Source organism: Larimichthys crocea, chromosome XIII, assembly GCF_000972845.2.
Source record: "Larimichthys crocea isolate SSNF chromosome XIII, L_crocea_2.0, whole genome shotgun sequence".
Classification (NCBI taxonomy): Eukaryota; Metazoa; Chordata; class Actinopteri; family Sciaenidae; genus Larimichthys; species Larimichthys crocea.
This window is the reverse complement of record NC_040023.1, coordinates 41,700,387-41,713,956: the sequence shown is the minus strand read 5'-3', so window position 1 is coordinate 41,713,956 and position 13,570 is coordinate 41,700,387. Positions and strand designations below refer to the sequence as shown.

Genomic DNA, 13,570 nt, shown 5'->3' with positions numbered 1-13,570 from the left:
ATAGATGAATAAGAATATGAATAAATATTTAAGATAAGACAGCCTAACGATATACAGTATGTCTATTTGATTTCAGTCTTTGCCTGATGTTTAATTGTTTATTTCCACGCCCTGCTCTTTTATAAAGATACTCTCCTTCTCTTCCAGTAGATGTCACTCATGTGCCTTAAAGACACTTCTCTGGTCTCAGCGGACTTCTCATGACTAATCTGGGATTTGAACATGGGGTAAGGTGCAGCATGTCAGGTAAAGCAAAAAGAAGCAGTTATCTGTCATATTTTAATAACATTGTATGCACACACATGTCACTCCAAAAAGGTTATTTTCACATGGCCTTCTGCTTTGCACACAAGAGTTATTAGATTAGAGGTTCCCAGAGTTAATATAGTGGCACAGAGTTAAGGTGTATGAAGGATGCTTGCCTAAACGACCTCTTCATTGTTTTTTTTTTCTTTGGGCTTCTCATGTATGACAGTACAGTCACCGGTTGAGCAGCAGCAGGGAGGATTACACCTAGTTATAGGTTTAGTTTAGATGCACTTCATGTCTTAATGCCCTCGTTCAATCCAGCCTGATCTCTTTTCTCCAAGAAATCACATGGGGACACATGGGTGAGGCCAGTCATATGATTTCATTAAACACACAGATCGGACTGTCTGTCACACACAAATACAGTACACACAGTCTGTACATACATACTGTACATTCCTTATTACTGAATCCCATAACATATCTTCACACATATGAACTGCCATAGCATCCAGTGTTCTTTAATTTCCGCAGCTTTAAGGTTCATTTTCAAATGATGTTCAATGATGTTATGTTATGATGTGACACTCTGAGTGTAATCCATGTCATCATTTCTCCAAAATTCAACTTGACATATTCAGTATTTGTGGAAACTCTGGGCTCTCCTCTAAAATTTTAAACAGAGCTCTGCAGGTTTGAACAGCGCTTGACTGCCCAGCATTAGTTTACACTGACTGTCCATGTGTGGGACAGAGAACAAATATAATGACTTAATGAAATAAAAAAGAGGACAAAACATGTTTATGCTGCATGAAATGAACCTCAGATTTCTAAACTCACATATGCAGTGTGTGCATAAATGCCCACCAGTCAGAAAAGGTTGAGAACCACTAATATTGTATAATGTTATAGGAAAGTGATCGATAAGTATCTTGATAATTGATTAATGGTTTGAGTCGTTCCTCAATACCATTGCAAATGCCAAACATTTACTTGTTTCAGCTTCTCAGATTTGCCTTATATTACTATAATCTGAAAATGTTGCGTGGGAAAACTCTGATGGATATTATTTATGGATGTTTTATGGATTTGTAGAGAAAATAATCAGCAGATTCATGATAAGACCATCATCTAACCCGAGTTAATTTCCGCAGTTCCATTTGGTAACTGCAGGTCAAAGTGGAACTAATATATATATATTTTAATGCAATCTGAGATTCATTCATTTCCTTATGGAGAACTATGAAGAAACAGAGCTACTGGGTTAGAAAATGGATGTGCCATAGATAACAAAGAATGAGCGGCCATGTTTACAGTCTAAATAGATTGCAGAAGCAGCGATGGAAGTTTCTCTAACTCAACAGGATAAGCGCGCAAGTTGTGTTTTCCTTAACCTGATCACAGGTTTTGCTTTGTTCGTCTTCACGCCCTCCTCTAGCAGCATCTGTGTTTGTCAGCTGACTCCTGTGACTCATTTCCTTTAATTGCCCTGTCATGATTGGTCCAGATGGCTCAGATTCAAAGGCTGGTTGGCTCTTAGTTGCTTCCCGGTCCTGAAACCACAGCATTCCTTCAGCCAATTGAGCAATGCAATGCTCCATGACATCACTGCCTGAGGAATGAACTGGCATAACAGTTGTGTGTGGAAAGTGACCGGGCTAACAAGGAGGGACTGGGTGGTTTCGACTGCTCCGGCGAGGCCGACCATCACTCAAATGGGTCATTTAGACAGTATCAGGCAACTTGTGTATTTGGATGTATGTGTGTGTGTGTGTGTGTGTGTGTGTGTGTGTGTGTGTGTGTGTGTGTGTGTGTGTGTGTGCAATGCTAATGTTCTTATTGAGAAAATAACAGGGAACTTTTCCATCCCCTCCAGAGTGCAGTTGAAGCACTGCGGTTATGATGAGCGTTTACACAATAACATGGGTTTCACTGAGGCCATTGAAAACATACTTTCTGCCTGTGAGACATAAAAGCAGGATATAATGAGTGAAGTTGTGTAAGCCGTGCATATTTGGTCACACATCTTCATGCAGATTTTAACTGTGAGCAGATATGCGGTGGAAAGACAGAACACACTGGACTCACTGTACGTGAGTATTTCCATTTTATGGTAACTTATACTTGTACTCTGTACTAAATTTAAGAGGCACATGCACTTCTTACTGCACCACATGTATTTGACAGCTGTTGTTACAAGTTAATTTATAGATTAAGATTTGGCCGCAAATTCTTTGGCTTGTGACCTCTCACAAAAAAGTTGGTGTATATTGCCACATTTGTTCCACCAAAGAGACATTTCCCCTCTAAACTTCTCAGTTAGTCTTATTTAAATAACCGTCCAAGTTTTTTTTCCCCCTTCTTTCCTGCTACATTAATCACTATGTGTCCCATGAGATTTATCTTGTGATTCTTTGTCGGGGCCGACCTTTAGTTTGGAAGCAAATGGACTAAATTACTTACGAGTGATTGTATGTAAAGTATTTGAAAGCTCCACCTAACATCTAACCCTAACCCTAACTCCGATCAGCTACAGCAGCAAAATGCTACTTACGCATCAGTGTTAACAATGTAATAATAAAATATACAATATAATAATATATCAATCCACACCAGTGCTTTTACTTTCATACTTTAGGTACAGTTTTCTGATAATAAATGTACCTGTACTGGAGTATTTTTACATTGTGGTATTGGCAGTTTTACTTGAGTACTGGTGCAAACACGTACATTTACCCGCAGAGGTTATTGAGAACATTCATCCTGGAGGAGGCCCAGTTCTCTTGCTCTTGCGCCGTGTGTATAAACTGGAAAGCACTTCAGAGGGACGCTTGTCTGCCCGCTGTTTGAAAACCTGGAAAAACCATCACGGCCTATGAACCGTAGCAGTACTCTCCTCAGGAAGTGCCTGAGAGACCCCGAAGGTCCATTTTTCACAGCGAGGTGAAGTCCGCCTCAGACTGGATCACACAGCCGAGTTTTAGTTGAGTAAGAGACTTTATCGACGCTGATAGTCAGTTCACATTTCAAGTCTTGGGTCATGGATTTTGAGGAGGAACAGCTGGAAATCTTCCTGCACAGTGTAAGAGGAAGCCACTAAACACTTTGTACCTGAGTGCAAAGCCAGAGCAAAGAGGTGGGGGAATTTTTATTGAGCTCATACTGTAAGTAGGTACAGCTGGAAAGGGGAGCATACAAACCTCTCTTGATGCGATGAAATCGTTTTCTCATGACCACCCTCTCTCTTTCACTCAGTCATTTTCCTCTCCACTCCCTGTTTCCCCCTTGTCTTTGCCAAATGTCTCTCTTAAAAAATATGAATTGTCTCTGGGAGCTTTTAAACTAATCGACTACATATTGCAGTGAGCTATGATGACAGAGAGCACACAGAGGACAAGGTACTGGATTGCAAATGGAAAGATGGAGGGGCATAGGGTGCGGAATAATCAGGAGAGTTTGAATTTGACAATGATGTAAAGTGATATGCAGATGGACAACAAGGGATTGGGAGGCGAAGGGAGGAGGCAACATTAAGAATTAGCGTTTGACAGGGATTCATTAAACAGTGAATTCATATAAAACAGTTTATTGACATCTTGAAAAAGGATTTAGACACTGCAGTACATTCGTGTAAACTGAAGAATTCTCTATGCGGTGCACGGTTTGAGCAAGAGCTGACTGGCAAGGGGGAAAACAAGGCAAGTAAATGTAAACCATGCATGAGGCACAAAACAGGAGTATAGTATGACAGTATGACAGTAAAAGAATTTCCTCATTCCCTCTCATAAACTCTGGTACAGACAACGTCCCCGGCAGTCATTGTCTGAAAGAAAACAGCAACGAAAGGGAATCTATTACAAAGAGTTTATAAATGAAATAATTCATTCTTCATTGATCTGTAATAAGCCATGATTAAGAACTTTGTTTGGGTTACAGGGTTGTGACAAATCTCTGGCTGCGGTGTCACCTCCTCCAGCATGACACTTACTGACAAAGTGTCCTTTTAGCACTAACTAAAAAGACACAGTGTCTCTTTGATTCATCAGAAAAGCTCTCCACGCTTTAAATGTAATTTGTTAAATGGATTTTGGTCCAGATGCTTTGCCGCTCTTTTCCAGAAGAAAAGTGAGCAAACAGACCCTTGGTGGGGTTTTCCTAAAGAGTAATAAAGCTAGCATGCTGATCTCGTGGCATGGCACAAACTGGTTTTACACTAAAGTGATTCTATCAGAGTTAATATTGGATATATATTTTATATTTTATGGATATGATATTTTATTTTGATATAACTGGTGGGGTTTCAGGCATCTCACCAGTGTTTGGTAACACTTCTTTACTTCTTTTCACCAAGTCGATATCAAAAGTTCATAAAAATCTACAACTTGAAATTACAATTAGGCTAAAGTAAACAGTTTTTTAACTTTGTAACTAAATTCATTTAACTTTTTATCTAGGATATTGTCCAATGCTGGTTTATCACCAAATACATGCAAACTAATGACTAATAAACTTTGCGTTTAGTGCCAATTAACAAATGTCAGCATGCTAAAATGTTACATTGAGATGGTAAGCTTCACAGAGCTGCTGGTAACCTCAAATATGTTCTTATTTATGGCCTATAAATGATTTACATTGAGTATTAGTAAGTCATTTTTTAAAGACTTTAATCTGGGTGTGCTAATAATTACCAGTATCAGTTCTCCATCGTTAGTCAGCTCTCGGGTCCACGATGTCTTGGGCCCATCGCCTTTCTGTAAAGTCTGTTCACAGCTGATCTTGCTGTCTGTTTCCCACTTAGGGAAACTCTGCAGGGATTAATTATGAGAAATAATATTAACAACTGACATCATTTAAGTGTTTTGGACACTGTTGTGACACTGTTTCATCATAACTGGAGCTCAAACATTTTTATGGCCTGTCAGGAACTATGTCCATCACAACTCATTATGCACAGAGAAATGAAGAACAGATCCATGTATTATCACCACTGCACTCAAATGATTTCCATATGTGTGTTCTGTGAGAGCTCTGGATAGTTACACCGTCCTTGGCCTTGCATGTATTCACATTATACAGGAATGTTAAATGGGAATGCGTACCGTGCAGGGACGTCCATCCACTGTGGCCTCACTGAAGGACTGACCCACGGTGAAGGAGACGTTGGTAGTGCGGACGCTGGTGGATGTCTTGATGGACAGACTCTCTCCCTGCTGGGTGATTTCCACTGCTGGGCTTGAGGCTGCTGTCACTGCGATTTTCCTCAAGAACATATTCACACCTGTCCACACACAAACAGAACTAATAATATATACAACCACAAGTGTCACTACAGGAGAATGCCAGTGGTTTTGAATGTTTATAGCCCAAACAAACTAGACTTATCCAGACTATATTATGTGCTTTTAACCCTTTCTTAGCTTCAAAAGTAGCCTTTTGTTTTGAGTTCTTTCCCTGCAGCATGACAATCATTGCACACAGATTTTGTGTTTGCTTTAGGTAGCCCATTTTTTTACATTATCACTGTAGCAGTGCAGCTTTGAGCAGGGATTGTTTTTCCTTGCTTGGTGCGCAATGAAACTATTTCATCTGTTATGTTTGAAAAAAGCCAAATTACAGCCTTTATAATACAAGTAAAACTCTAAATCTGTGTCCTTCTTTTTACAGTATTCATATTCGCTTGCAGTTTCAACATAAGTTATAAATGTGAGGCTTTCTGGCAGTCTGGAAGATGTCAAAACAGTCTGTGTCTCAAGTTTCTGCATGCTGACTTTTGAATGAGCTACAACCAAGGAAATTAAGAATGTAATGCGTGGTATGCGTCAGAAAATGGTTGCTAGTAATATAAAGCATATGTGATTTAATGATATTTACAACATGCAAATCCACTGGTATGATCTTTTAAACCACTAATTACTTTGACATTGTTTAAGACATACTGTAGTTTACCCTGGGTCGAGAGATGGATATTCACCATAGTGTCTAAAAGAACTGAAGCAATAAGGTTAATGTTGTTTCTGCCTGACGTAGAGGTGAAAAGAACTGTTGCTTTACTTGGTGGTGAAACAGTTAAAGACAGCTATAAAATATGTGATGAATGCATGGGCACATTATGTCCCTGTTACCCTCCACTGCTCCTACAGAGGAGCAAGAGGAAGATTGAAAAGAACTGTTGTTTTACATCTCTTTGTAGTCAGTTTTGTGTGTATATCTTTTTTGGTTGTTTTAAATCTCTTTGTAATCACTCCACACCTTGTTATGGTTGTTTTGTGTCTCTTTGTGGTTGTTTTAAATCTCTTTGTGGTTATTTTGCATCTCTTTGTGGTTGTTTTAAATCTCTTTGTGGTTAGTTTGCATTTCTTTGTGGTTGTTTTAAATCCCTTTGTAGACGTGTGCACCTCTTTGTGGTTGTTTTTAACCAACAATCTTTTTTTTTTCTTTTTTTTTTTTGCATCTCTTTGTAGTGATTTTGCATCCTTTTGTCTCTTTGTAGTCATTTGATTGACTTTCCAGTGACTTAACAGTCACTTCAAATAGAGGCTCTGATCCATGGACCCCCTGAACCCTTGGGCCCACGGGCCTCTTCCTGCTAGGCCCATTCTGTAATTCATTCATCCATGGATTGATGCAGCAAGAGAAATCGCTATAATAAACAGAGTGATATGCAAAGTTCAACTAGGTTAAAAGAATATATAGCTTGTATTAACATCTATGTGCTGGGTCAGTAGAAATATGATGTGATATTTCATGAATGTAAAACATATGTAAATCATGCTGACATTTTAGTTTTTGCCATTATTAATGCGAGGTGGACACGGTTCATGAAGATCAAGACTAGCCCACAAATCAGATATAGTTCAGACCATATTCGCTCATGGAGTGGTACTAACAGAGGTAACACACACACACACACACACACACACACACACACACACACAGCCATACCGCCATAGATTGGGTCAAAGAGGCCCAGGGTAGTAAAGGAAAGTCAGTCCCAGAGCTGGCTGGCTGCTGGGGCCCATGTCAAGGCTTAGTTCCGTTTACACTGGCTCTAATTACAACCGCATGAGGAGGACCCTGCTTCAGATGAGTCTAATCTAACATTCCTCCACAGGCTATTTGTCTTCAGATTTTTAATGGATGCCACTGACTGCCCCTCACCTGACCTCTCTCTCCTGTTCTCTTTCTTATAACCGGAGTCCATACAGCCTCATAGAGCTTAACAAGACTCATATTGCTAGGAACGTAGGGTGGCAGGGCAGGAGCAAACCAATTTAACCACAAAGAGTCACTTCAAACCACTTTGGTCCTCCAGCTGACCTCTAAGCCAAGTGGATTTCCAGTTGATAATGCATCAGACAACATGATTGACAGGTCATTGTGCAGGAGATGCTTCCCTTTCCCTTTCTTTTACTTTTTTGCATTTTAACAATGGAGGTGAATGGTTGATGATAAACCAGATGACATTATGCTGCTTAACTCTGAACTGGCACCAAAGTTTGAATAGTTTTTGCATGTTATGCATTTTGTTGGAAAAAAAAAAACATCATGCAACCCTGTCCTCAGTTGGAAAACTTTGTCAGGAAAGTTTCTATTGTGCATTACTTGCAAGAAAATTAAATAGACCATCCATCTACGTGTGCACATTAAATGATCCAGACGCATTACTCACCCAACGCTTTCAAGAGATCCTCGAAATTTTCCGAAGACTTCATTTTCCATTTTCCTGAGAAATCTGTGATCTTCTTCTCCATTTTGATGCAAGCAGTCTCAGAGATTATTATTATTTATTTTTTATTTTTTTGCAGATTAGAAGCCGATGGTGGCTGCAGGCTCTCCGGCTCGAGTCTGTCCGTCCCTCTCTGTTAAACGATTTGTAAAGCCGTCTCCTCTGCCTGCATCTGCTCCTCCGCTGATTGGCTGACAGCTCGCCTGGATCTGATGCTGGTCCAGCCAATTCAGAGTCTGGTGGCAGGGAGGGACTTTCCTTCCAGTACCCTCCACCTCTGTCAGCATGGTGAAAGATTTGGATACGAGCTGGAAAATGCACTTCCAGTAAGTGCTTTGATGTTGACGAGCAGCTCAGATATTAAGAAAAAGTGTTAATTGTTTTTTTTTTAAAGGTTGGTGTCATGTTAGTCACAATTATTCGACAAGAAGTCCAGATATAGATGATGAGTAAACAACCAAGTGAAACATAGATGAAACTTTTTATTCTAAATCTTACCTGAAGCCACGAGTTAAGTTCTCAAATCTGGAATGTGAAATCAGATACCAGTGTTCAGCTCCACAGGGGTTTTTTGTAAAGCTGGTAATGAAACAGAAAAGATAAGACATACAGCTGGAGGCATCCATCCAGGAAGGTGCCATCAGCATGTTTACACTACAATTAAATGTAAGAGAGAGGAGACCGTCTACTCGGTTCATTGTGATCCTATACTGTAGGCTACCACTTTCATTTACTCGTCTCATTCTGTCTTTATGTGAGTTGGACAGTGGCAGGTTTCATGTCTTTAGTATGTCTTTAGGGCTGCATGCCAATCTCCTCAGTGAGCTATCAGTTTATACAAGAATCATTCTGCTCATGCTGAAATCAGTCGATTACCTGAACCATTTCTATTCAGGTATCTGTCTATTTACATTACACATTAATTATGTATTACTCTCTTATTACTTATTCAGCCCCAACAACTTCATTCATTTTAATTCAGGAACTGCTTTATGTGTCAGAACAGACCAACGTTATGTTTCTGTAATGTCAAGCTGAATTAGATTAAATTAATCTCAAATAGGATCACATGACTGACATTGTACTTGGTAAAACAAAGTTGTTTATTGGCAGGAGTTAGGATTAATGATAACAAAAGATAACAGAGCATACTACAAGGGAAAGTGGCGAGTGGATGATGTTTAAACCAAAGAAATAACCAAAGGAGAACTCAGAGTTTAAACTTCCTAAACAGGGAAACCCTGTATTTATTTCAAATGTTAATTTATATTCATGTAGAGTAAATAGTCATGTCATGGCATAAATTATAAATGAATGTGAAAAAGTGAACAATTAAGGCGTGATATTAGAAAAGAAATATCCATTTGGCCTTAGTCTGTGTGAGGTAGACCATCACAGCTATGCAGTGAACTAAACACAATTTAAAGACATGAGTGGAAGCAATTATGAAACTGTGAAAGCAGCATTTAATAAAACACATAATCATAAATAAACATGACAGGCCTACAAGAGTTAGACTGCAGTTATTGTAAAAAAAAAAAAAAAAGAAGAAGGTTGTAAGATGTCTAGACAGCTTGTCAAATTGGTTAGATTGCTCGTCATGCCAGGATTAAACAAAAAAAAAAGAAGTATAACCAGTGAGAGATCACAACCCATTCTCACAGCAGTCCACAAAACTGTCACGAAAGTGACTCTATTTCTTGACAGTTTCACGAACTGCTGTGAGACCAGGTTGGAGATCAACATTAAGTCTCCACAGGAACCACACACAGTAATTCATCTAGTAAACATACATGCCGGCCACAAATCAAAAGTGTTTAGAGACAACAGTACAACAGGGGCATAAATACGCTCATCAGTATTTGCTTCCTCATAACTTGTAAAAATGTATTACATTAAACTGCTATGTAACTGTGTCAATAGGTGTTGTTATAGCAACATAATGTTCACCTGAAGCTTCTCAATTCAATTTATTTGCCATAATCATAAAAAAGCAATTACAGTTATTATATTTTTTCGGTGTTTAAACTGAATAAACTTCAGTTGCCCTGAAGTAGAGGACTAAGATAAATACATTAAAGAAAGTTGGAACAAATCAATAACCTACATTTAAAAAACAAAATCCCCTCAAGGACCGTCAGGGAGATATGATTTGATAATTGCACCCCAAGTGGAATATAACTCTCAGCGCAAATTGAATTTTCTTTAGGTCATAGACTGTCTCTCTGATTATTCTTTCTCCCACTCTACTCTCTGCTTCACACACACACACACACACACACACACACACACACATGCACACACTGCCAAGAACATTTCATCAGGCCTGGATCAGAAGGGATGCCTCTGGAAACATGATGCAGTGCATTCACCCAACAAAAGGAGTCACGATGTTATCTGTCCCTGTGTCTCAGCATTCCTCCCTGTGGCTCCATGCAGCTACTGTACCCTATAGAGTTACAGCAACATGGGAATTAACCTCATCAGGCATTTTATCCAGAGAAAGGAAATATAAAAGCACTTTTGAATGCAAATTAGACTTATCATCTGGGCCAGCATTCACCGCTGGCTGACCCCAGGCTGAAGACAACAGCAGCTCAGGGATGAGAAGGAGAAGAGGAGAATGGCCTTGTGATGAAAGGATAACACTGGACGCTGCTGTCCCTGTTGCTACGACAACGACTGTTGTTCCATAAATCTATGATTGCCCTGAGATCTTCGTCTCTGTGTGAAAACTAGAGTAATTGCTGTCAGTTTCCCTGTAGTGTAGAGACCTGCATTCATTCATGCAACATTTTAAATACATGTTTTCTGAAAGAAAGAAAAAAAAAGAAAGAATGAACTTTTTATGTAAGCCTATATTTAAATTTGTCAAGATTTTACAAGATTTGAGAGTTGCAGATATCATAAAAACACTTTTAAATTAAATAGAATTGAAAGGAAGTGCATTTTAAAAATATAAAAAATTCTATTTAGAGTCAATGTGAACAAATGAAAAATGTCATCTGAGAGTATGTTTGAGCAAAGCGTCGCCTAGCGTTGATTCAGACGTAGCTTTTTCTTGTCTCCGGAACTTGTTGTCGTTAGGTGTTTCCAGCCGGTCGGTGTTAGAGCAAGCACCGGTCACCGTCATGTCGAGGCACCTTCGCTTCATTGCTCGGACCGTGATGGTTCAAGACGGCAACGTGGACGCAGCGTACAAGAACTTAAACAGGTCAGACTGACGCGTTCAACACTCAGTGTGAACATCAACGCGCTGTTACTGCGGGAAATATGAGCTAACGTTAGCCTAGCCTTCCGCTCAATGTCACGGAACTGCGGCTGCGCAGTGGCGTCACGCAGAGGAAGCTGAAATAACGTAAACACTATATTAAACTATCACTAATCACTAATACTAATAATGTGAAAACAGCATCTGTCAGTAGTAAAGTAAGTCTGGAAATCACTAGACCAGAAGATCCAGACAATGTGTACCTGAACTGTATTTTCAAAAATAATTTAAAGTCATGTGTATGGAAGCCTAAAAGGTTTAGAGAAAGACATGATATAAAATAGATCCATTCTTAAATTTTACACAATTTATTCACATGACTATAGATTGTGTAAAATATAGAAATGAATCAAAAAATTCTAAAATTACTGACGAGATTCACGTTCATGATTCATTATATCATGTTGATTTTATTTAGAAGAAGAAGAGATACTTTTTATTAATCCCTTGAGGGTGTTTTGCTCAAGGGCACCTTGGCAGCGCCCAGGAGGTGAACCTCTCCAGCTACCAGTCCACCTCCATACTGGACTTGAACCGGCCACCCTCCCAGTTCCCAAGCCAAGTCTCCATGGACTGAGCTACTGCCGCCCCTCATTAATTTTTATAGAAAAGAATATAGACTTTGTATTTTAAACACCCCTTTTCAAATGTCGGCTTATATTTTATAATGTCACCGGTGTTGTAGTCACCACCCTCTCACCATTCAGCCAATCGCACATTAAGCATGTTCTTTGGTTGTCTATTAGTCAGAATCCGTCAACAAAAAGGTGTCAACAGATTTCATGAGTCAAGAAAAAAAAAGACAGGACTTGCTGTGCCGAACAGGGAATATATATCAGAAAATTTTTGTGACCTATTGCGTCATTATTATTATTATTATCATATAAAACCTGACTCATGTACTGCATCCAGTGTTTGTCTGTTATAATGTGTGTTTTGGTTCAAACCCTGCACCCTGCTTTGAAAGTTTATAATAAATATAAATAAAACATTTGTAAACCTTCAAATCTATAAATCCATACCTTGGAGGTCTTAACCTTTTTCAAATGAACCTAATTGGCTCTTTTAAAGGTTAATAGATGGAAAATCTTTATCAGGTTGTATGAAGAACTTAACTTAACTGAGAACTTAACCTCACAAATCTTTTCTGCTGCACTGCTGTTACTTTTTATTTTGAGTTAGAATTGGTCCGGGCGTGTGCTTTGTTTATATCATTGTATTGTATCATGGCTCCATAGCTGTGGTTTGCTGCATTTTACACTCAGAAAGCCAGTTGCACTTGCATTGTTGTTTCCACTACCAGTTTTAATTCAGCCCAAGTCTCAGTTATTCACACGTTTTCTCTACATACTCCAGGATCCTGACTCAGGAAGGGATTGTTGACACAGTGAAGCGCAAGCGCTACTACGAGAAGCCCTGCCGAGAGCGAGTGCGGAAGAACTTTGAGAACTGCAGGCGGATCTACCACACGGAAATGGCCAGAAAAATTGTCTTTGTCTCCAGGACAAACAGAGAGGATCCCTGGCTCGGCCGCTAGCAAAATGGGGTGTGACGAAAAGGGACGCTATCAATGAACTGGTCAAGACGGGGCTTAATGCACCTGGGAAATACGGAAAGAAGTTGTTTTCATGTTGTCACACTGTTGAACAGTTAAGGTGCATTCATTGTCAAGTCAACTATGGACATTTTTTTCCATTTTATCAGCAACATTTGGCATGAAAAGTGCAGTACTCGTACTCATTCTTGGTTGTAATGAACAGGTTGATGTCATTTTGTGGTTTGAATCTTCCCACACAATATTACTGATGAAAAAAACTAATAAATGTGCAACATTTTCTGAAAATCTTGTGTTGGAAAATGTATTCATTGTAGTTAAACAACAATCATAAACTGGTATCTGCTGTAAACACAGACATGTAGCGTGTACGGCATAAAGTCCAGAGTAGCTGGATGTGACCTCTTTTGCTGGAGGACATTCAAACAACGCAGGAGATGTGTTTTTTTTTTTTCTGGGATCGGCGTCACAGCTCAGCAGCAACTCGCTGTTAATTAATTCAAGGTCACTGTTGCACAGTGTGGTGTTAATGTCCACTGATGGTGTCGGCCATCTCCCGCAAACTCCCATAAGTGAGATACATCAGCCATCCACATCTGTCAAGACCCTGAGCTTTCACCACGGGGGGGCTTTAAAGAGGAGCTCTTGCTCTTTTCCACCTCACACAGGGCAAGTTAAACATTCGCACCAGGCTCACTTGTCTGAGAGGGTTACCAGGTCATGTTGATGGTGTGTCCTGTGGGTTGAGTCAAAGGGTGGGTGGCATTGT

The 13,570-nt window shown here is 39.5% G+C and overlaps 2 protein-coding genes across 2 annotated transcripts; one reads left to right on the top strand and one right to left on the bottom strand.

Moving 5' to 3' along the window:
- Positions 1 to 3,819: 3,819 nt before the first annotated feature.
- crabp2b (cellular retinoic acid binding protein 2, b) lies at positions 3,820 to 8,162 on the bottom strand. Its single transcript, XM_010743516.3, has 4 exons — positions 7,919 to 8,162; positions 5,349 to 5,527; positions 4,938 to 5,054; positions 3,820 to 4,072 (listed from the first exon to the last, which is right to left on the bottom strand). Exons 1-4 carry the CDS (start codon positions 7,998 to 8,000, stop codon positions 4,022 to 4,024), a joined length of 429 nt encoding a protein of 142 aa, XP_010741818.1. The 5' UTR covers positions 8,001 to 8,162; the 3' UTR covers positions 3,820 to 4,021.
- Positions 8,163 to 11,045: 2,883 nt separating this feature from the next.
- mrps21 (mitochondrial ribosomal protein S21) lies at positions 11,046 to 13,089 on the top strand. The gene is made up of 2 exons (XM_010743515.3): positions 11,046 to 11,189; positions 12,603 to 13,089. The coding sequence occupies exons 1-2, from the start codon at positions 11,107 to 11,109 to the stop codon at positions 12,781 to 12,783; spliced, it is 264 nt and encodes an 87-aa protein (XP_010741817.2). The 5' UTR covers positions 11,046 to 11,106; the 3' UTR covers positions 12,784 to 13,089.
- Positions 13,090 to 13,570: the final 481 nt, after the last annotated feature.

Excerpts from the sequence above, each read along its gene's own strand:
- mrps21 (XM_010743515.3), top strand. The coding sequence starts at position 11,107 with ATGTCGAGGCACCTTCGCTTCATTGCTCGGACCGTGATGGTTCAAGAC. Across the intron at positions 11,190-12,602 it reads GCGTACAAGAACTTAAACAG|GATCCTGACTCAGGAAGGGA; the intron begins GTCAGACTGACG and ends TACATACTCCAG.
- crabp2b (XM_010743516.3), bottom strand. The coding sequence starts at position 8,000 with ATGGAGAAGAAGATCACAGATTTCTCAGGAAAATGGAAAATGAAGTCT. Across the intron at positions 5,055-5,348 it reads TGGATGGACGTCCCTGCACG|AGTTTCCCTAAGTGGGAAAC; the intron begins GTACGCATTCCC and ends TAATCCCTGCAG. Across the intron at positions 4,073-4,937 it reads ACGATGGAGAACTGATACTG|ACAATGACTGCCGGGGACGT; the intron begins GTAATTATTAGC and ends GTTTTCTTTCAG.